Here is a 24,119-nt window from a genome sequence, read left to right on the forward strand (position 1 = left end):
TTTGGGCATACTGGGAATTTAAACAACATATTCATTGTAAATATATAGCCACACAGTATTCTGAAAATATGCTTAAGAAGAGATAGGTTCTCTTTTATCATTCTTCCTTTTGCAGCTTGCTTTAAAATTGTTTTATTTTGGGATTAAAACAGTGGATCCAGGATAGTAATCATAATTTTTATTTCTACTTTGCTTACTTTTTAAAGTAGGTTCTATTACATGTGCTGGTTTTGTAGCCTGCTTTTCTTCAAAAGTCTAGTTAACATCTGTCACTATATTTTTTACACTTTAACTGTCTATTTTTCTACAGCCATATTTTAATGACTAACATTTTATTACCTATAGTAAAGTGTAAGTAGTTATCAATATTGTACATTTAATTTGTAAGTAGTTTTTTGTTATTCTTCACGTTGCTTTGCAATTCTTTATATACGTACGTGATTATTTACTTAGAAGAGATTCCTGGAAAGTTGAATTGAGACATCAAGGAAAACTTACATTTTTAAGGCAAATTGCTCTGCAGAAAGCTTTGCCAACTTACATTCCTGCTAATAATGTATGTAGTTACTTCGGGCAGTATTGGAAGTTGCCTTTTTAAAAGATAATGGCAAGCTTAGTAAGTGGAAATAAGTGTGTATCTTGCTCATTTTATTTTGTATTTATTTGATTATTGGTAAGTTGAGCATTTTTTATTGACCAGCTATTTGTTCTTTACAATGTTTTCTTTTAATGTTTCTTTTTGTTGAAAAATATGTAAACTATATATTTGTGCTGTGTCTTTCTACATACTTAAAGGTAACTAATTTTTCATGATTAATGTTTCAATTTGTAGTTTACTATTTAACATTTAAGGTACAATGAGATAGTGGCTCCAAGTTAAATTAAATGCTTTTCCCAACATTAGCCTGTAGGGGTCTCTCTATACCAAACTTTTAGGAATTGAAGTGCTTTTAAGAAACTGTTCAAATTGTTGGTGATGCAGGGGCAGTCCCGGCGAGTCCAAGTGGAAGTGAAGACTGTGCAGGAGTCCGGGACATTACCTCTGATGGAAGAATGTATATTGTCTGTTGGAATCGGATGTGTGAAAGTTAGAGCACTCAGATCCCCCAAGACACAGGAGGCCTTCTATGTAAGTGTCTGTGCCTCTGATGTTCTGGTTGAAAGACCCAGCCAGACAAGAGAGCCTCAGAAACCTCCTTTCTGCGAGTAATTCTTCCAGTATTTCTGTAGTTTTCCTTTCATGCCTTTAAAAAATTGTATTGTATCTGAAAGGCCTCATTGCACCACACTGTTGGTTTTGCCTGGGAAACTGAGGGTTAATAAAACATCTCAGCCTGCAGAAAAGAACCTCCCCTCTAACCACCCCTCTACAGAAACCCCCTACTGGCCTGTGAAGACTGTTTGTCAGCAGGTGTTTGATTTCCCCTGGGGAGGGGGGCTACGAACGCAGCAGGGGGAGTATTGTACTGGTTCCAGAAAAGGTCAAATATGTGTTTTTCACTTTCCTGTGAGAAACTCAAGGTTTGACTCCAACTTCCTGAAAACTATAAAACCTAGATCTAGGGTGAGCATAGGTGGGAGCTGAAGCAGTATATTCATTAAATTAGAAAATACAAAGTACGGGAAAGATTCAGATTGTTTAGTGTAGACTGATTCTTGGATAATTGTTTTGGTTCTGCATTGTGTATTTTTTTCTTTTAGGAGGAAGAGGAGGACATGGACAGCTACCAGGTAATGAGGCACCTCTTAGCCTCACCAAAGTAGCCTGATTAAAGTACTGAATTACTCACTCCTGTATTATTACTTAATGACACAATTTTGATTCAAATATTGCTTTTTCTCAAATTAAAACAGTGTGAGGAACCATGAGTGTTTAACAGACTAAAACCATAGACTAGAAATCTGTTTGGTGTAGGCAAATAATTTGTGACCGTTATCCTTTTCCAAACCTGGAGTCTCCCCATCAGGTTTCCTGCAGATCTGTCTCTTCAGATTCTGTCCCTTGCTCTGTCTCTCCATGAGTGACATCACCTACCCCTTTTCCTGCGAGACGGTGTCGCACTGGTCTTCAGTCAAGCCGCGTGCCCAGAGATTTTCCTGATTTTAGGCCAGGTCTTTCTTCCCCACTGCAAGGAGTCATACAGATTGGGTTTTGTTTCTCCCCCTGCCCTCCCCCTTTCCTGATCTCCTGCAGGATTTGGTGTATGTCTGCTAAGTTTGATCCTGTTAGTCTGGTCAGGATGCTCAGAGCTCTTTGGATCCCCATTATGTCATCCAGTGCAGTCACTCTCCTGGGTTTGCATGGTTCTAATTGGATAAAAACGTCTGCCTTCCTATGTAAGTCACTGATAAAAATGTTGTGTCAGAGGGGGTTAAATACAAAGTCCTATGGCACAACAACAGAGACTTCTTTTAAGCTGACGTTATTCCATTAATCACCGTTCTTTGGATGTGATATTTCAGTCATTTCTGATTTCACTCAAATAGACTCATTGTGCATTTCTCCATCTTGTCCACAAGAATGTCTTGAGCTATTTGGTTAAGTGCCTTAGTGAAATCCAGATACACACCAGTTCCACAGCCTTCCACTGGTCTACCCAGTCTTGTAACTTTGTTACAAAAGGAAATGAGGTAAGATCAGTATGTAGTCAGGTGTTGATTGGTAAAGATGTTTGGCTGTTGGTAATGGCTCCTGTTCCCTTTCCCCTCCTCCCACCAAAACGAGGGAAAGAAGCATTTACAGGTTGTTTATAGAGACTTATGAAACCTGCAGAAGGCTGGAGTGAAGAACTTTGAAGAATTGTTATGATCGTTCTAAGGGATGTAAATATGAAGATTATTGAGTAGTATTTGTGATTTTTATCCAACATGAAGACCTCGTAGACGATCTTAGTTGCAAGTGCCTGGGGTTCTGCACATTGAGCCAATAGGAAAAAGACTGGCTCTGGACGTCAGAGAACGTCTGATGTCAGAAAGCCTCTCAGAAAGTCTTACTCTAGAACAATAATGCTTTAATTTCTGAAAGTTTCTATTCTGAATGATGGTTGGAGTCAACTACTGTTGGTAATAAAGACATTAGTGATGATACATAACAGTTTCAGAGCACATTAGAGTAATGTAAGATAGAGCATCAGTTTCAGATACGTTGTCTACACTTTTGTATATCCTATCATTTCCCTTGTTTTCTTCCAGGATCGGGATTTAGAGAGACTCCGTAGAAAATGGCTAAATGCGTTAACAAAACGTCAGGAGTACTTAGATCAACAACTGCAAAAGCTTGTCAGTAAACATGGTAGGAAAAGCAAGTTAAATACTTCCCTTCCCCTGCATCAAGGCATAATTAATCCCCATTTGCAACCACATAAATAAGAAGTAGATGAAGACATCGATTATGGGGATGGCCAGAGCATAGGAATGTTATTTGTGTCATATCCATTCAAAAGAACATTCATCTAATTGTAATGATGTCTTTGCATAGGTCTCCCATTGCCCCCAACAAAGAAAGAGAAAATACAGCATGCAAAGTGCGTATTGTCCCTCAGAAATAACATTTCTTGATTTATTGTCCAGAAGCACTTGAATCCTCTGACTCTGGAGGAATCATTCATGTGCTTCTCCACGAACTGAGAATGGCCTCCTTAACAGCACATCGACCTCTCTAGCTTATGGTTTTCTTATCACACGGTTTTTATCATGAATTAGGGAAGTCACAAGTTTCTATGAACCCTCATCAGCCGATAGTTGAAATGGAAAAGCCTGTTGCTACCCAGGACAAAAGTATAAGTAGCAAGTGAGACCTTATTGGATCCTCATTCCTGATGTTCCAGATAAAACGGAGGATGATGCCGACCGCGAAGCTCAGCTGCTGGAGATGAGGCTGACTCTAACTGAAGAAAGGAACGCAGTCATGGTCCCCTCCGCAGGCAGTGGGATTCCAGGGGCGCCGGCAGAATGGTACAGATGCTACCTTGTGTCTCCTCAAGTTCTAAATAAGCCCACTGCTTTCCATTTGATTTTTGCCTGCACTTTAATTAATGGAAGACTCATTATATATAGCATATGGGAAAAAAGTTGTTTGATTAGAGGAAGTGTTAAATTATTTTCATGAGTTGGAATAATGATGGCCTAAAACTGTTTTATTAAATAATATTGTTATTGGCTCAAATAATTAAGATTTCTGAGAATCAAAATCAATATTTAGTACAAGTGCACTTAGCATTTAAAAAAATAGTTAATATGTTAATTACTTGGGTCATTCCCTTAAAAGACCATTTGGTCATTGTAAATTGCATCTCTAGGGGTTTTTGCTTTGGGTGCTCTCTAAAACTGTACTGTCAGCAAGTTTCTGTGCCACTTTATAGAGATTAAAAATAGTAAATTAAGCCATATGTGGCCCTTAAGGATATAATTTTATAAGAAAGTCACTTCACACAAGGGAACCTCATTTATGTCTGTGTGTCTTAGAAGACTGCTCCCCCTTTTCGGAGTGTTGGTGATGCTGCACAAGAGCACGGTGGAGAGACACAGCACTGTAGTCAAGTCTGTGGCTTCTCTGGTGTGAAAGCACAGCAAAGCCAACAGCAGAGCTGTGGTTGGCCTGACCTGGGGCAGCTCTGACTTTATATTAAGGCTGTGTCATGAAGTACATGCTGCAGAGATGGTCTGCATGTGTTTTGTTCATTATGTTTTAGGACCCCGGTTCCTGGGATGGAAACACACATTCCTGTTATATTCCTCGACTTAAATGGTAAGTCAGCAGGTGCTTCCTGAAGGCTTACCTCTATGAATTAGTGTCCATGCAACACTTAGGTTCTCATGAAGTACACGTTTAGGCAATTCTCTAGGCCTAAGGTTAAAGCTCATTTTATATGTGCCAAAGGACTCTGATACTCTGATACTATAAGAACAGTATCTTGTAACAGCAATAGGTATGTTTTCATCGTGATATGTTCCCACACTTCATTCTACGACCCATAGTGTCCTGTGTGTGCTTTGTTCTTTCATCAGTGGGAAGTTAAGTACACTTAAAATATTTCCTTCTTCAGTTCTTAGGGAAAACTTCTTTCTGAAAAGGACTAATAACTAGTGATTGCTTGTGTAGCCTGTTTTCTTTTATATGCTGCTTCCTTAGCATTACCTAATAAATTTCTCACTTTTTCTGTGAGTTTTTATGTCATTCATTCCGATATTGCCTATTTTAAAAAGATTTCATTTATTTATTTCTAGAGAGAGGGAAAGGGAGGGAGAACGAGAGGGAGAGATGCCTCAATGTGTGAGAGAAACATTGATCAGCTGCCTCTCCCGCCCCCGCAGTCCGGGACCTGGCCTGCAGCCAGGCATGTGCCCCACCTGGGAACCACACCGGTGACCTTCCAGCTTGTGGGGTGATGTGCAGCCCACTGAGCCTTATCCGTCAGGACTGCCTGTTTTGTAATGTGTCATTTTTTCTGACATTTTCCTGTCATGTAAAATATTTTGGATATGGCTACATCTTACATATATTCTGTCTAAGGAGGGAAAAGATGAAAAGATGGATTAAAGGTAAAAATAAGGTCAAAGCCAGCAGTTAAATTCCTAAAACATGTACAGAAGAGCTGTGTATTAAAATGAACTACCCTAAATGGACAACTTTGGATGTCCTTAGGTTTTTCTTCCACCTAGCTGGAAGTGAGTTATGATACCTGAGGTTTCTACATCTCATACCCCTTAGCTTATTTAGACACATGGAAGATCCACTTCTGCTGTCTGCCCACTTGACATGGTTCTCATGTGTCGCCGCAGCGCCTCTCCTCCCTGTTGTCTTGAGGCTTGGAGTCTGAGGGTGACTCTGGCCTAGTCTTATGTTGGGTTCCTGGATAAGTATCGTGGGGGTGTGGGGAGAGGGGGAGAGAGGATAAGAAAGTGGAGAAGACTAACTCTAAAGAAGACCTGTGGGTATGGATATTCCTAGACATGATTGGGACCTTGGTCAGCCTAAGTCCACATACTAAAAAAGATGCAAGCTTCTGATGGATAGGGAGTTGGGAGAGCACAGGGCAACGCTCCAGTTTCTAGTTCATGTAGCCAATGGCTTCTTTTGTTGAGCTCAACTGTCAGATAATTGGAATCACTTTCACTTCTTATTTCTTCAGTGCACTAAAATGTAGGGAGTTTGGCTTATAATCTTATCATTAACATTTATGGACTGACTTTGAGTAACCCCTGTGGGTATTTTGGCTTCAGTTGCCTCTTTCATGGAAAATAAGGCATAAAGGTAGGAGATGGGATAAGATAATTTCTTGAGGCACTGTTCATCTCTAAGATCTGTGAGCTGTTTAATGGTCATCATCTGTGTCCTGTAAGATCTTAGAGTCAAAAGAAGAATGTTAATACTGAGCACTTTGGGATTTAACTGGTGGGGGCTATCCTTTAAAATGATCTTCGTACTTAATGGAACTGCTTTGATTTCAGTTGATGATTTCAGCTCCCAGGATAATCTTGATGACCCAGAAGCTGGTGGATGGGATGCTACCCTCACTGGGGAAGAAGAGGATGAGTTCTTTGAATTGCAGATTGTAAAACAGCATGATGGAGAGGTAAATAAAACATCACTTGGGAAGACTGGATGAAGAGTAGTTTCTTTAACCTTTCCATGAGCCTTTTGAAACAATCAGCAAGGTCGTTACTTCATTGCTTATATTTCTCAAGAAACGTAAATGAAAACTTTTCATTATGACTTCCAGAAAGCAGGTAACCACCCCCAGAAGGCGTGGCCCATCAGATTACGTCCACGCACTGCTGCGCTTCCTCTCCAGGTGAAGGCTCTGTTAGTGCACGCAGGCCGGGTCAGTCCCGGCTGCTCTCTAGGGAGATGCTGCTGAAAGGGAGCGGTGGAATGAGTGGAATGACGCCGTGCTTGGGACTTGCTTTGGAATTCTTCAGTAAAGCTTTTTAAAAAGGAAAAAAAAAATCAGTGAAGCCAGTGTGGCAAAATCCTAATAATGTCTGAATCTGAGGGGGCTCATTTTAAAATTTGGACTATATTAGAACAATTAGAAGCTATTTTAAGGAAGGAAAGCTGATAGGGTGCTTTAAAGGTCACATCACCTAGGGGTACAACTAAGATGTGAAATCTGAGTCTCACAGGGTGGAAACGATCAGACTCACCTGGTTGTGGTCCACTCTAAAAGGGAGGGCCTGCACCCTTCTTTAGTAAGTCTGTGTAGTGAGTGATCAGGAAAGGCTGCAGAACCGTTTCAGAGCAGACTAAAGGGACAGTGACAAGTAAATGTCATTTGTGATCCTCGATTGGAACAGGTGAAAAATTTGAGTTTGGACTCTATGTTACAATATACAGTAGTAGTATATTGATGTTAAATTTCCTGAATGTGATCATTGTCCTATGGTAAGTCAAGGATGCCCTTGTTCTTAGATGGTAGTTGCTGAAGTATTTAGGAGTGTAGAGTTATGTGTCTGTAACTTACTCTAAAGCAGTCCAGCAAATAACAACAACAGTATTAATAATCCTGTGTGCATGTGTTGTGAGAAAGAGGACAGGAAAAGTGGCAAGTCTTAACAGCTGATGAAACTAGATGAAAGATAAAAGGAGTTCATTGTACTGAATTTGCAAATTTTTTTATGTTTGAACATTTTTCAAAATTAAGAATTTCAAAGCCAGCTAGCCAAGAACATTCTGCTCCATACTTCCAAGACTGTGGTGGTTGAGGCTGCATCCTCACATTCCACAGCTTCGCAGGGCAGGTCTCTTAGCAGACTCCCTCATGATGGGCACACAGCAGTTCAGCCCCAGCCAAGGTGTGTCTTTGTCAGGCTTCTTGTTGTTAGGAGATGGAGAAGCATGCTCTTTCTGTCTTCTGTGCAGGTGAAAGCAGAAGCCTCCTGGGACTCCGCAGTGCACAGCTGTCCTCAGCTCAGTAAAGGCACACCTGTGGATGAGCGGGTATATCTGATTGTACGGGTGACGGTCCAGCTCAGCCACCCAGCTGACATGCAGCTGGTATTACGCAAACGAATCTGCGTCAGTGTTCATGGCCGGCAGGTGAGGCATTAATCCCAGTTGAAGAAATGACTTGAACTACATGCCTGACATGAGAGCAGGGCCTTGGAATGACTGCTCTGGCCTCCTGTCCCCACAGGCGCCATGAGGCATTGAGCTCCACTTTTCAGGGGAACTGTTCCTGTCCTGTGACTTATGGCTTCAATTGTAGAACGTGTCACCCTGATTACCTCTCAGACAGTGTTAGATTGTTACACTGAATCTTTCTGACTGCGTGTTCACACATTACAGCCATTTTCTGGGGTGCCACAGAGCCTCATCAAGGTGAAGTTCGCTGTTCACCCCATTTTCTGGGGTCACAGAGCCTCGTCAAGGTGAAGTTCACTGTTTTGACTTTTCATCTAGGTTCCACAAGATGAGAAGGTTCACTGCATAAGTTAGCCTTTGTTTGTACTTCTCACCCTTTGCTTTTCATACCTCTCTTTCAGTCATCTCCACTCATTTGCTGATTCATAAATTTAGGAAGTGTGCCCTGTCCAGCTTTGGGATAAAAGATGAGTAAGAAACAGGCCCTGTCCTTAAAGAGCTGGTGCCCATTGGCATATGCAGAGGCACTCTACTGTGATGTGGAGGTGCCCTGACGCAAGCGCCCACCGTGTGCTGGAGGTCGCAGGAGCAGAGGGGACGGGGCAGACGGAGGCAGTCAGGTCAGGATTCAGAGAGAAGAGGTTTGTGGGGAACTGCTTGTTTACAGACCAGGAAGGCGCTGTTGGCTGTTCCTTGGGGAGGGGAAATGCAGTGCGGGGCAGTGTGGATGGGAGGGCACGGCAGGGTGTGCTGCGGAGGCCAAGGCTGTGGCTGCCCTTGCAGCTGCAGCCAGGTCACGAAGGGCCGGGTGCCGCGTGTGAGGGGCTTAGCAGAACATTTCTAGGTGGGTGTAAAGTATTTCTGTTGTTGGTTTTGCAACTGTAGGATTTGGGAGGTTGGTTATAGGGATTCTTTTTAACTGCCTGTGCTCACTCTTCAGAGGCCTTCTCAGTGCACTGACTCAAACCAGGACAGATGAGCATAAATCTCTTCATTTAAAAGAGCACAGTCATGGTTGACGGAGTCCTAGATGTAATCTCCATCCCTAAAAATTAATCTTTAGTTCTAAATGTCACACGGGTATCAGTCTTTGAAATGAAGACTGGCGGTAATGCTGTTGGAATTGCCCCTCTTTAGCTGGGCAGTCCAACGTCAGTCTAACCCAGGTCGTCCGGTTAGCCGTGGATGCATGTGGAGTGTCTCCTGCTCACTCTCCTGCTCACTCTCCTCTCGGTCTCCCTCTTCCCGGGAGGCTTGTAGGGGTTGAAAACGACGTGCTGTTCCCGGGGAGACTTTTGAAGAGTTCTTTGCCACTCCAGGACTGGAGAGTCTGGTTCCCAGCCACTGAGACAGGCCTGGCACCAGCTGCGTAGAATTTGTGATGGGAAGGGCACTTCATGCCATCACCAAGTTTCTCTTGTTTTACATTTTTAAATTTTTTGTTGTTGGGACAAAGACTTGCCACATTTCCCCCCTATTTGAAGTGATTTGATGATATAAAATTCATACTGAATGAAATAATAGTATTTCATTCAGGGCATAGCGGTTTCCTACCTCTTTCAGATATTTAATTTCTTACAGCAAGAACAGGGACCTCCTTAGGACCCTCATACATGCAGGTCAGCTTCAGTAATTCCATAGATGCAGAAAACGAGAAAGGAAGATGAGAGCAGCACTCCTGCTTCCCACCACGCCCACAATTCCCCGGCCCCCGCAATCCTCCCGCACCTACAATTCCCCCCCCCCCCGCAAACCCTCCCCTTCGTGATCCCCCCCGCACCCATGGGTGACTGGCAGTGGCTCCTCGTTGCAAGGCTGACAAGAGAGTGAGTGAAGGGATGAAATAAATGGTCTCTTTGCATTCTAAGAAGCTACACAGTCTTTTAAAAAATTAACTGAAGATTACTAAATAGAACTGAAATTATTCAGTAGGCTTATAAAAATAGTATTTCTAAGATGAAGCAGCTTGATTTTTTCCCTTTGGAGGTTTTCACATATTTCCTGCTTCCCTTTTGCAAGAGGAAAAAGGTTCAGTGTTAGTTTAATATTCTCTCTTATCTTTATTCACCAATTGTATTCTGCCCTCATCCCTGCTCTCTTCAACCTCTACAGGATGTTCAGTCTTAGCAGCATCTTCAAATGAGTCATCTATGCATTAATTCAACAGTTCAATTCTGAACTGTGCAAGGAGCGCAGTCAGCATAAACAATGACCATGCACTCTTAAATCATTCTTCATAACGATCCTGCTTTGGTCAAGAATTTAATGCCTGAACTTGTCAATATTCATGGTACAAGATGTCTGTCATGCTGCCAAAAAAAAAAAGTGTAAGAGTCACCAGGCCTTGCTTACATCTTAGTAAGAAGGTCATTTTATTGTGTAGAAGTCAACAGCCTTATTTCTGTAGCCTTTAAGAGGGGTTGGACCAGTGGCGTAGTGTCAGTTTCCAGGGGATGGGGTCTGTTCTATCCATGTGTTGGAATGGGACCTGCCACCCACTGTGCACATGTAGATGCACAGGTATCTAAACTTGGTTTTGTCCGCTGAGACGAAATTGAGAAACCTGTGTTTATGGATTGGGATTTCAACTTGCGTATATTGGAAATATGCTATGATTCTTTTTGGCTGGAGTGAATGCAATATCCTTTATGCTGTTTCTCTGTTAATGTAAACTCAGTTTTCGAGGTGGGAAACCATACCTCCTATTTTGTTTTTCTAGGGTTTTGCTCAGAGCCTCCTAAAAAAGATGTCTCATCGAAGTTCTATTCCTGGCTGTGGAGTGACTTTTGAAATTGTCTCCAATATTCCAGAGGTAAAAGATCACATGAAATTTCAATTACTAAAAATAAACATGTAAAAAGAGCTAACACCCCATAAATCACCTACCCAAGAAATGTGTGCTAAATGGAAATGTATATTTAGGGAAATGCTATAGATTTGTAGAGGAATTTCTTAATCTTAACTTGGCTCAGTAAAGTGTACTTTACTGGCTTTAAGGGTTCTGGTTTTAGTATTTTGTTAAAGAAGAACATTGTTTTGAAAAGCAGATCAACACCTGTTTACACATAAAAGGTAGAGAGTAATAAGAGGTACAAACTTCCAGTTATAAAATAAAGTCACAGGGATGTAATGTACAGCTTAGAGGAAATACTCAGTAATACCGTAATGACTTTGTATGGTAGCAGATTGTTACCAGACTTACTGTGATGGTCACATTGTAAGGTGTATAAATGTCAGATCGCTATGTGTAACACCTGAAACTAATGTAAGATTGTATGTCAACTATACTTTACTAAGTAATATATCTTTTGAAAGACATAAAATAATATTGTAACCCTCAAAAGGAGGTAATGATGCACAGCAGAGAGATTAAGGGTTTTGTTTTGGAATCAAACAGAAATCTTGTGTAGGTTATTCTGAGCTTAATTTTTTTCATTTATCAGCTGAGGTTAAGGATACCTTCTGGACAGGGTTAAGGATTAAATGAGACAGTGCATGTAAATTGTTGTGTATGTGCCAAACTATAAGTTAATTGCTGTTATAATAAGTTAGTTATTATTTTATTATAATTTCTCTCACGAACTAAGTGAAATATTCACAAGAATTAAACAAATGGAGCTTAAAACATCCTGGCCAGAAGCTTATTGGAGGTGACAGTGTATATAGCTTCCTGATTTTAACCCCTGATGTAGACAGGTTTATTCCCCTGGGCACTGGCCCTCGTGGTAGTGGGGCCTTCCCTACAGCGGTGGACAGAAGGGAGGGCGGTTCCTCTGCCACGCTCAGGGCCAGAAGCAGGGAGGGAGGAGGTGCAGATGCCCTTCGCAGGAGAGGGACCTGGGGTGTGACCCTGGGGGGGACACTCCCCAGCCTCCTTGCCTTTGTTGAGAGTTCTCTATTTGTGCATTGATTTCTGTTGAGTTTTTGAACAATACAGGAAATACATCTTTTAATCTGGAGGTAAGCATTTGGAAGAGCAAAAAGATTCCACAGTTTTGGGGCTTTATTTTAGATTTCTTGTATGACAAAACACTGCCATATAGTACCTTTTTTTTCCTGGATATTCAAAGTGCTAGGCTTACACAGTAAATATTAACCATTAAACTATTTAATTTGGAGCATGCTGAACAAATGTTAAGTCTGTTTTCAGAGTTAGACTACCCGCAGAATCTTGGGTCTGTAATAGGTCTCTCTCTATATTATATGTTTAACTGGAGACTTGCTGTTTATTCTCTGCATCTGAATGTTTCTATGGGTTTCCAGTTGTTTAATATCTTAACTCTCTAAATGGTCTGAATGCAGCTGAGAAACTGTAGTGAGCCACCATCACCTTTTCCTCTTCCCTCTTTGTCTCTGTCCCCACCCACTTCTCCCCTCCTGTTTGTAGTTTCCTTACCCTCTTTAAGAGTGCGTTTATTCTTCAGGCGATACAGTTTTAAAGGGAAGAAATGTGGGGGAATCAGCTGAAAGACAAACACATGAGGTAGCCCTCGTGTGATTGGACTACCTGCTAATAATTAGCTAAGCATCTCAGTTGGTAGGCTTTATTTTTACAATACCAAATCCTGAGGGTAGAGAGGAAAAGCAAGACTTAAAGCTTGTAGCATACAGACTACACTTAGTTTATTTTTTCTTTAAAAACAAAAAGATCCCTTAAGAAGCTCATTTCATCATGAAAAAGCCCTGAAAACCCCTTTTGTCTTCCATACTGCAGAAGCTTGGTGGCAAGAAGGGGCTGTAGGCCAGAGGGCAACAAGAAACACCCTCACCTCTCTCTTTTTAATTAGCAACCAGATTGCTTCCATTGCTGGTGGGAGCACAGAATGATGCCCCATGGCCCAGTAATTCCGCTTCCACGCCCTTACCCAAGAGAAGGAAAGCGTGTGTCCCTACAAACTTGCACAAGCGTATTCACAGCAGCTGATTCAGAATAACCTGAAACTGGAAACAACCCAAATGCCCATCAGCGATGAACGGGGAAGTAAACTGCGGTATCTCCATACTGTGGAATCTTGCTCATCTATACATAGAAATTAACTATATGAATGAGTCTCAGAGTCACTATGCTGAGTGAGAGAAACTAGACACAAAAGAGTATGATTCCATTTGAATCTTGAAACAGGTGGAACTCTTAACATCTGTGGTCAAAGAAATTATCATGTCTTGAGGAAAGCTAAGGATTGACGGTGAAGCTCACAAATGAACTTCCAGAGGCAAATGAGATGTTTTATATCCTGAGAGGTGTGTAGGTAGCATGAAGATATGTGCATTTCTTAAAACTCAAGTTCCCTTTTCTTAGAAAATCACAATAATGTCTGTTGCCTTCAGACACCAAAAAGTATTGTGTCAAGTGGTTAAAAAAATAGGCACTCTATCAGAAGCAGGAGATGGAAGTTCTAGTCTTGCCTCTTTTGCTAATTATGTGGCCTTCCTCTTTCCTCATCTACAAAACGAAGATGATTTCTTCTTTTCTGGGTTAGTAAAAGGCTCAGATACCTTACTGTAGGAGTCAAAAGTTTTGCCATCTTCCGAAGTCTTCCTTATTTTCTCTGTTCTAATGTTCATTTAAAATTTTAAAAGTATTTTTGAAGTTAGAATGTGTCTTATAATTGATGATATCTTAAAATCCTCTGGCAGAATTTTTTTCTCTTTAGGAGTATATAAATGGTGTGTTTTTCCCTTAAAGTTGATGACATTTTAAGATGCAATGACATATGGATATATATTGTGTAGTTTTTGACATTGTTACAGCAAATTCACAAGTGAAATATCTGATTTTCTCTGAGCAGAGTGATTTGTTATGACCTAAGTTTGCTTGGCCTGATGAAACACATCAGCAAACTCTCCCCCTGACTTGTGAATCCCCCATTTATATGCACGGCCCACCCGGGCAGGGGAGAGGCTTGGTCTCTACCGGAACGCACAGCGGGATTGGCCTAGATGCTTCTCTTTGTGGTCGGCTCTGCGGCTCCAGTGCCCGCATTGAACCCCAGCCCTTCTTCCGCTCTCTTCCCCCATACCTACATCTGCCTCCGCCTGGCATTTGGATCCCACTCTTGCCCAGCTTTCACCCCAGCTCCCTGTCCTTCTCTTGTGCCCCGTGAGATATGTTCCTGAAGTATTGTGGTGGACACATTTCCAGCTAGCCCACCAAATCCTTTTTATTTATTTATTTTTAAAGATTTTATTTATTTATCTTTAGAGGGGAAGGGAAGGAGAGAGGGAGAGAAACATCAATGTATGGTTGCCTTTAGTGCGTCCCCTGCTGGGAACTGGCCTGCAACCCAGGCATGTGCCCTGACTGGAAATCGAACCGCGATCCTCTGAGTCGCAGGCCCGTGCTCAATCCACTGAGCTACACCAGCCAGGGCTCCACCAAATCCTTTTTAACCTGCAATGTCTTTGTTTGCGATGGAAATAAAATACAGAACAGTTTTGTTGAGAACGTGCTATTTCAGCTATGCTGTTTAACTAGCCTTTCAAGGCAATCAGACTACCATTTATACATGGATTTCTGTGGGAAAATACATTTTGAACTCCTAAAGCTGACTTTAAAATAGAACTTTGGAACACATCCCATTTGTTAGTTCAGTACTTGTGTGTGTGTGTGTGTGTGTGTGTGTGTTTGCGTAGATCGAGAAGCTTTTACAATGTTTTCTTCTGCAATGTACTTAATTTTAATACACAACCTCCCATTCTCCAGGATGCCCAGGGAGTAGAAGAACGAGAAACATTAGCAAGAATGGCAGCTAATGTTGAAAACACGGCTTCTGCTGACTCAGAGGCCTATATTGAGAAATACCTCCGAAGCGTGCTGGCTGTGGAGAACCTCCTCACTTTAGACCGCCTGCGCCAGGTCAGCCAGTGGGCCGATCCCGTGTGAGGCTTCCTGCAGCTCGCAGCACCGCTGCCTGCAAGCTTGGGGAGCATCTGCTTGCGTGGGGCACAGCCGTTCAGCTCGACCCTGCCAGTGTAGTCTTCGAAGGTGCAGGAGCTCTGTTTGGAGAGTTGCTCTTTCCTGGACACTGAATGGTATCTAGTTGCCTTGAAGTAATGGGAGAAAACATTAATTCTTGCTGGCTAAAGAACTATTTTAAAAGTTCTTTCATATAGAGAAGTAATGTTGCTGAAGAAACATGCAGTAATGAGGTACAGTGGGCCTTTCTTTGCTTAGCTGGATGCACCTGCTGTAGCATTAGGGCAGTTTGTAGAAGTTCTGGGAGAACAAATGCCATCAGTAAACTTGATCCTTAGGGAAACCCTAAACCTCATTTTACCTAGCAATACTGAGACCTTATTTTTAACCAAACACAGTGATGAAAAATAAAAGTGAGTGGTCTAATTTTCACGATCTTTCTCTGGAACTGACTTTTGTCAGCTTGAGGCAGGTGTTAGTAGGTGAAGAAGAGAATGGTCTAGCTTACCTGTCAGCTATATAACGAACTTTGAGTAGTGCACGGTGACTCTGATGGGCTGTTCCTCCTGTGCAGGCAGCGCCATCATTTACAGAACTCGGAATGTGGGTCTGTGGGAGGTAGCTCAAAGCTGGCTGTTGATAGTGTTGCTTTGGGGGTGTGTCTCTAACTGTAGTGTTCCTGTGTTTTCCGACTGGCAGGAAGTTGCGGTGAAGGAGCAGTTGACAGGAAGAGGGAAGCTGAGTAGGAGGAGCATTAGCTCTCCCAGTGTGAACAGAGTGAGTACCTGGAGGCCCCGTACCACGCCCTGCTTATGGTCTCCCTTCTCTTCTCCTCTCTCCTTGAGCAGCTCTTTGCCATCCTTTAAATCTCATCTCGGGTGTCATTTCCTTTCCTGAGCTGATCGGAGTTCCTCGGTTCTCTTCCCTGGAGCACCTGTGCGCGCCTCTGTCACGGTCCTCACCGGTGTCGGGGAAGGTACTCGTCTGAGTGCCTCTCCAGCATTTCTCCTGTGTCCTCATATCCCCAGTGCCTAGTCAGTGACCGGGAGTTCAGTGTTTGCTGAACTAGAGCAAAACCAGCTGAGAGCCAAGGGCAAGCCGTTTGAATTTTCTGGGCTTAATTATATTTAAATTAGGGAGAAGCCTGGGCTAGGTTACAAGCTCACTTGCTCACAGGATAGTATAAAAGAGTAAAATAAGTTAGGTTTGTCTTAAGTTTGTTGTTTTTCAAAATATAAGTGTATAATTTATGTGCATATTAAGCATACAAATAATTCTTCACAAAGAAGTGTGCTGTGGCCCTGTGATTTGTCTGTCCTTTTCTAACTTTTGATAAAAGATAAGGATCTGAGGAGCATTATACCTTTGTCTGAACCTCACACCAAGAAAAACCACAGTACAAGCATTGTGATGAAAGGCAGATGACCCTTAGCGTTAGCATTTGAGAGACAGTAGTGGCAGGTGGCCCTCAAGTGACTGAATGGCATCGCCAATGGTCTCTGACTGAGATTGGAGTGTTCTCAGAGATTAAGAAATATCACTGTATTTCAACAGTAATATCTTCTCATTCCTTCAGAACAGGGTATATTAAAGTAGACTGATATATGCAGAGATTTGAATCTCCTGTGGTTTAAAAGAAATTGTTTGTATACCTTTGCTATGAATACCCAGGAAACAGACTCTAAGATCGGGAGAGGGTAAGATAACCAGTCACCTGGTATCTTTTAAATGGGAGGGAGTAAACAAATGAATGATCTCGTATTAGGCCCAGTTGGTTGTTGCCTCACTGGACACTGGATATCTGATCTTGTACAAGCCCCCATCATAAAGTTGTTGATAACCAGTTCAGTTAAAAAAACACATGCCTTACAATGTTGCAGAGGCCACGGGTCTGAGTTTGCACAGTTGGCTGTGACCGCCTCTGTGCTGCCGTCCGACTGTAACATCCTGCTGTTGCAGTTTTCAAAGTCCTGCTTTCCAGGACCACAGGTCTGCATGCCTTTACACAGATGAGACTAATTGCCCTTTGTTTCTTCCTCAGCTGTCTGGCAGCCGACAAGACCTCCTTCCGTCCTGCAGCCTCGGCAGCAACAAGGTACGTGCTCTGAGTTGCTCTCTGTCAGTCTCAAGCCTCTTTCCCAAAGGTCATGCCCTCGCCCCGTTGTCCAGAAGCTCTCCTGCCCTGCCGGACACGTGAATTCGGTGGAGTGTGTGCACAGGTCGCCTCTTTGTATCCAACAGTCAGAATGCGATTTAAATACACCTTCTTGTTACTCTAAATGTATAGGGGTTAAACTGGTTAGTAAGTTCATATTTCTGTTTAAAACACTCTTTCTGTTTGTGTCAGAAAAGGAACTTCAAATCAGATTTTTAATAGTAAAATAATAGTAAAATATTGATACAATGATGGAAAATGTATGAGGAATAAGAAAAGTATACCTAAAAGTTAGTATTTTTTTTGTTAGAAGACAGAAAATTAAGAAAACAGAAATTCTGCTAGCTGGAATTTACTTACTTGTTAAGCTAGCCTTCCCCCAATTTAACAGAGTTTTTTTTTTAAGATTTTATTTATTTATTTTAGAGAGGGGGGAGGGGAGGGAGAAAGAGGGAGAGAAATATCAATGTGTAGTTGCCTCTCACTCATACCCTACTGGGGACCTGGCCTGCCACCCAGGCATGTGCCCGGACTGAGAATTGAACCTGCAAACCTTTAAGTCCACAGGCCAGCACTCAGTCCACTGAGCCACAGCAGCCAGGGCAATTTAACAGAGTTTTAAATGTAGATAAATCATTATTATTTACTTAAAGGGATATCTTGAAATTGTCATAACTAAATGTCACATTACAGTTTTTTGTCTGGTATGTTTTGAAGATCCTAGTCAGATGTTGGTACTCTCAAGTATAGGTAGCATGCTCTGTATTGATATCTTAATCCTTGAGGAGGTTAAAAGTGAATGGTGTTTATAAAATAGTCTGATATCACGCAGTCATTTAAAAATACAATTTAAAAAAATTCTTACCAGTTTTGTAGCTAACATTTGAATGTTTGCTTTGAAACATGTATTTATGTTCCTATATTATGCTGTATCACAAGCTTTTCAGACATGATTATTCAAAGGATGGATATAGAATGAAAATAAAAATATGATATGTGTGTGTAAAATATTTTAGAGATAAACTAGATGGAAAATTTTTTTTAAGTTTCTTGAAAATTGTGGCCAAAATGTCTTCGCGTTTTCTATTTCCCTTTCGTTTCCTATGTGTAAATGAAGAAGATAGTAGTACCTACTTGAACGAAGGTCACTGGGCTTCACTGGCACCAGGTAAATAGAATAAAGGAACATGGATGCTGCACCAGGAACACGACTAGGTAGAGTAGGGACCCAGGGGAGGGCGTGGGGATCGACAGAGGGCGGAGAGGAGACAAGTCCTGAAAGGCTCATGTGCAAAAGATGATAATAAGCCGCCCACCCCTCAGGCAGGGCAGGACTTGGAGCAACAGCGTGAACGCTGCCCAGAGGGATGAACACGCTTGCTCTGTGGATGACAGTGCGTGCGGTGGGTGGAGTGCAGAGAAAAGGGGCCTGACTGTACGTTCTGGCACGAGGGGAGTTGGGGGCCACTGAGCAATAACAGGCCAGTGACATGCTCACACTGGAATTGGCAAGGCAGTTTTTACCACCCAAACCCCACTTGTGTTCCTGGTTGTGCCCCGTAAAATTACATTAGAATAATGTAGGCAGTACAAATGTGTGCCATTATCGGTGCAAAGGTGTGCAAACAAGTTTATTTGGAGGGTGGTGAGGTAAGGAAAGGAGGAGATTCAGCAGTGGGGAGGGGAAAGAGAGGTTGACAATATATGAGATAGAATCTCCAGAATTCTGTGGGCATGAAGTTGAGCAAGGGAGGAAACTAGGGTGACATCTGGGTTTCTAGGGGACAGTGTACAGAGGTAAATTGTGGGAGAGACAGGCTTGGGGAAGAAAATGATTTAGTTCAGTTTTGGGCATTAAGGTGTCTGTGGGAGTTCAGGCATCCAGAAGCCAGGAGTGAAGATGAATTTGGAAGCTCAGGGCACAGTTGAACTAGTGGGAGGGATTCTGTCCCAAAGGAGAAGCTGTGAGGGCAAGTGCAGGAGCAGAAGCCGGCCAGAGTGACTGACTGGAGTCCTCCCAGAGGAAAGAAGACCCAGGAGGCAGAGTGGCTTGGAAACGGGGAAAAAGGCTTTAAGGACTCCTTCCAGATTCTTTAGAGACTGTCAAATGACTGGAAAGGCTGTTTTGATGTGATAGTTAAGAGTTTTTGGAGCCCTTTTTCCCTGGGCAGCTTCTGTGAAGGAGTGGGGAGAAGTTAGCTGGACATGTCGTTTAAATAACACAACATGACACATTTTTGTTACTCTCCCAGGGCTTGACGTATTTGAGCCATCTTGATTTCTTATTTCTTGGCATGCCTGGGGAGCTTAGCAAAGACGCGGGAAGTCTGACTTCCTTCCTTCCTTCCTCTCAGCCTTTCCTTGTGTCATCGTTTCCCCACTCTGTTGCAGTATGCAGTTTAAGTTGTCATACACTTCAAAAGGATTAAATAACCTTTCCTTCCCAGTTTGTGGTCTTTCTCAAACTTGTCCTCTCATGGCCTTCGCCGAGCACAGCAGCCCTACCCTCTGACAAACGCTGGATGTCAGCAGGGAGGACGGAGGTGCCATTACTCACTGTGTTCCCAGTTCAGCTGTGACCTCTCATTTTGTCTTCTTTTGAACTCTTGGCAGCCACAAGCGCTGAAAAGTTTCCTCCTGTAACTGGGCTTTAATCAGCATCGTCAGTGTCCGTGGGCATCACTTACCTTCTCGCCTGTTTCCAGATCTGCAGGGTGAATGAATGTTCACATAAAATTAGAGACTTTAAATGTTCGCATAAAAAAGCAGAGACCTTCTGCTTTTTCTAGGGGAAAGGCAGAGGAAAACTGTTCTGAGACAGCTTTTTATGGGAGGGCTTGTTTAATAAGTAAGGAAATTCGTGGGATAGAGGGTTGTAACTGTGATGCTAGAAAACCAAGTGGAAAGAATACAAAGCTGTGAAGTTTTGATTTCGGGCCCACGTCAGTAGGAAGTACGGAGCAGCTCCCTCATTTTCAGGTGAGGGGCCCCTCGGTAGTTCTGTCATCCAAAGCAGAGCATCTTAAAAGATTTTCAGTGGAAATAAATATTCTTAAAATTTTATTTTCTTACTAGTGAGAAAAGAACCTCTCCCCACCCCACCACCATTAATAGCAGGGAACAGATTTCTCCCTGTGGCCTTTTAAATGAAACAATGAACAACATCTTCAAATACGACGTTGCCTCGAATTCAAAGTTTGTCATTAACACTTCCCTTAATAGAGTTCCTCAGCACTGGGTGGTGTGTGAATTGATTGACACACATTATCCAAACCCTGTTAAATCCCTTTGCACAGCAGCAGTGCTGTGTACATGTGAACTGGCCTGTACACGAGGGTGTGCGCTGTAACGTGGTTTTTAATTGCAGATGGTTAGAAACAAACTGAATGTCCCTTGGTTTTGTCTGGTTAAATACGTGTTAATCTGTGCTTGGGTGTGCACACGTGCACAACTAAATAAATGGGATGCCATGCAGCTGTAAAAATTATTAGCAACCCTTCCGGGTACCAGTGTGGAAATTTCGTATATAAACTTAGTATATCACCAGGATACACTGAGGGAGTAAAAATGAAGGGCAGGATGTAGTATGCTTTGTATACTACATATTTATGTATGCAATATATACAATATATGTATACTATGTACACTATGTACTATATAGAGTATAGGATAGTTTGTATTACTGAAGGAGGCAACAAGAGGGAAGCATGTGTGACTGTTCATGTGTTTGCTTATACAGCCACATGAGGACATAGGAGACACTAATGCCACTTCTTAGCTACCTGAGGAGAAGATGGAACTCGGGGGGACTGAGCAGACAGGGTAGAGGCAGGCCACTTGTCACTGTATGTATGTGTGTATGTATGCTTTGTTGTATTAGTTCAGTTTTGGATCATGTGAACAAATTACCTCTTTAAAAGTTAAATAAATTAAAATGTGAAAATTGTTTTCTCTATTTTTTAAGTCATTAGAAGTTTTTGTTTTCTTGCATATAGTGGTTTGAGAAGACCTCTAGTTGGTTTATCCTTAACAATTTGTGCACAAAACCCTAAAGGAAAGATTATTGAAGAAATTGTTTTGGAAAATCTCCGAGACCCATGATGTTTTTTTTCTTTTATTTGGGGACTTCCTGTATTTTTTCAGTTTTCAGAGACCCAGGGAGAGGTAATTAATCCATTGGGTTTTCCTAATGAGTGGGATACCAGTGGCCCCCCAAAACTTGTATCCCAAAACTGCCCACTCTTGCTTCTGCCTTGGGGTTATGAATGTATTTTTAAATGTGGCTTTTGGTAAGGTGACTAAATCTGACATTGCACTACTAATTTTTTTCATTCTCACCCTTTTGTAAAAATAAGCCTGGTTGGCAGTATATATGATTCCTTTCAAATATTCCTTGTTAACTGGATCTAAGACTGTAAAAGTATCTGTCAAAGGGACCAGGAGTTAAGGCATCTTGTTAAATTTAGGAGGCTCTGGAATAGGAGGAGATGGAGTTAACTTGGAGTAAGCCAACAGTACAAATAAATACTTGAAAATTTGTAAGATGTTCTTTTCTTAAGCATGGGATGGGGGAGAAAGGTGAAAAGATGGCCAGAGTGCTCTGAGCATTCTTTTGACATCATAGAACTTTACTCAGCTGGGGTTTTTTAAAAGTACATAATGTTAAAGAGAGTTGAGTCAGAAATACAATTTTACCCTGTACTTGATGATGCTTAAAATGCTTGAAAATTTGTTTTGAAGTAATTGAAAGTTACAATTACATCAGTTACATCTACCTTGCAAACTTGCATACCCTTTTTTCTGGGTTCTTTGTTTACATTAATCTATGTGTTCATCCCCTGATCTTGATGGATTCCATCAAAACTCTACAGTAAGTAAGGATTTGGTGTGCGGTGTCTTCCCTGTGTGGGATTGGGACGCTGAGGTTAGCTGAAATAATGTGTCAAAGCAGGAATGGCCACAGGGTAGGTTCAGGTCTCCCTTTCTCTCTTGATTCTCAGTTTTAATATCATGGCGAAGATGAATCATTTGGAAGCAAAGCCACACTAAGGTGCCATGGGGTGGAAACAGAGAATCTGGTAGGGCCGGGGGGGTGAGAGGGGCAGTGGGGCTGCTGAGGACAATCTCAGTCTGGCCTGGAGCACTTTAATTCTGGCCAGTTATGTCTTGTGTTCCCTTATTTACTGATGCTTGACACACTACAGTTGCAGTAGTTTCACTGAGCTCCATCAACTTTGAATTTTATTGACTACTCTCAACTTTTAAGTTTACCTTAGGGCGTACAAGAAATCACTATTAATAAGCTTTTCAATTAAAAATATAAAATACCCCTAATTGCAGTGATACTGCTATTTACTGTTACTGGATATTTCATCATGATTGTAAAGGCAGTTTTTTTTTATAGATCAAATGAAAACTTTGCAAACTTTTTAAAAAAAGACTTTATTTATTTTTAAAGACAGGGGAAAGGCAGGAGAAAGAGGGAGAGGAACTTTGATGTGTGAGAGAAACATCAGTTGGTAGTCTCTTGCATGTCCCCAACTGGGGACCTGGCCTGCAACCCAGTCATGTACCCTGACTGGGAATTGAACCAGTGGCCTTTTGGTCCGCAGACTGGTGCTCAATCCACTAAGCCACACCAGCCAGGGAAGCAACAAATGTTCTATGACCAGTCTACCAGGATGGGCTCATATTTAGGTGCAGAGTTAATTTCAGCAAGTTGTTTTTCCATCTAAAAATTTGCTGTGTGTTGATACCTTTTGCAATTCATGGAATACTGTCAGCATTGAAATATTGGTATTTCTAAAGCCAGTTTAGATGGAATTATATTTCTAATAAGTTAGTAAGATAGTGTATTTGTCATCTTCTGATTGGAGTTTTTGATACAATTAAAAAGCAGCCAGAAGCTTGAATGAGTATCTGGATAACAAAACTGAACTGTGTGTTTTGCACACGTTACCTTCCTGAAAACTGCCATTGTGAGTCAGTTAATTGGTAACGGCTGATGCCAAATGTGAACACTTCTTTAGTTGCATTAGGAGCCACCTTTGGATCTGGAATGTCACTTCTCTTTATTACATCTTTGTCATTTTCCCAGTGAAAACAGACCTCTTTACAGAAAACCCGCAGAACCTCTGTCAGAGGAGCCATAATGGGGGGGCTGAGGGCGTGCAGGGGACCAGACCCCATTTTCAAGCCAGCTGCGAGACTCCTGTGTTTCTCCCTGTTCAGTTTCTCCTTTCAGCACAGTGCTTGTTATAAATAACGGCTGTCTCGAAGAGGGTTTTATTTCCTGGATTCAGCCTGGGAGCACAAATAATCCCTAAAACGTGTGAAGCTAGTGTGGGAATTCAGACTGAAGTCAGGGATTTTCTTTCTTGTCCCCTCATCGCGGCTGATTTTGAAGTTTGATAGACAGGCAGAATGTTAGAAATAGATCACAGATTTATCTTTTTAGATTCAAAGTGGTGGGGTGTAGATTACTGTGGTATAAGTTTAAAAAAAAAACCCACCAAACTCTTTTACTTTGAGAACTGAGCTCATAAGAGAGCAGCAGACCAGTCCAGTGGTCCATTGTCTGGCCAGGTGCTTTTTATTTGTTGTCCTGAGTTCATCTCCCTCTGAAGCACCATTAGCTGAGATGCTTCCATCCCCACCCATAACAACTCCAGCGTGTCAGTAAAGGGAGAATAACTGTAGAACATCAAGCATATACAATTTATTGGAAAGACACAAATTGCCTTGTCCCCGGGGGGCAGTGTGTACAGCTAGCCCCTGAACTGCGGGTTTCATTTCTGGCAAGAGGATGGCATGTGTACTGCAGGGGAGACAGAATGGAGTGAATGATGCCAGCAGAGTGCTTCTCCAGAGATCTGCCTGAGTCCGAGAGGAGGGAGGAGTGTTATACCCGGTTTATCATCCAAATTTGTTGTCCCCTCGGAAGCAGAGCTCCATCTATCCCAGAG

At 42.1% G+C, this 24,119-nt stretch overlaps 1 protein-coding gene across 2 annotated transcripts in view; it reads left to right on the plus strand.

The window, feature by feature from the left end:
* Positions 1 to 24,119, plus strand: part of KIF13B (kinesin family member 13B) — a 175,865-nt gene that overhangs the window by 120,433 nt on the left and 31,313 nt on the right. For both annotated transcript variants that reach the window (XM_037042195.1, XM_037042196.1), the window contains exons 25-35: positions 983 to 1,129; positions 1,702 to 1,731; positions 3,193 to 3,292; positions 3,828 to 3,954; positions 4,692 to 4,747; positions 6,451 to 6,575; positions 7,862 to 8,038; positions 10,803 to 10,895; positions 14,787 to 14,939; positions 15,699 to 15,776; positions 17,041 to 17,094. In XM_037042195.1, coding sequence (XP_036898090.1) covers positions 983 to 1,129; positions 1,702 to 1,731; positions 3,193 to 3,292; positions 3,828 to 3,954; positions 4,692 to 4,747; positions 6,451 to 6,575; positions 7,862 to 8,038; positions 10,803 to 10,895; positions 14,787 to 14,939; positions 15,699 to 15,776; positions 17,041 to 17,094 — 1,140 coding nt within the window. The remainder of the gene's footprint in view (positions 1 to 982; positions 1,130 to 1,701; positions 1,732 to 3,192; positions 3,293 to 3,827; positions 3,955 to 4,691; positions 4,748 to 6,450; positions 6,576 to 7,861; positions 8,039 to 10,802; positions 10,896 to 14,786; positions 14,940 to 15,698; positions 15,777 to 17,040; positions 17,095 to 24,119) is intronic.

The sequence above is a fragment of the Sturnira hondurensis genome, unplaced genomic scaffold, assembly GCF_014824575.4.
Source record: "Sturnira hondurensis isolate 20B ecotype Veracruz unplaced genomic scaffold, ASM1482457v3 Scaffold0003693, whole genome shotgun sequence".
Lineage (NCBI taxonomy): Eukaryota > Metazoa > Chordata > Mammalia > Chiroptera > Phyllostomidae > Sturnira > Sturnira hondurensis.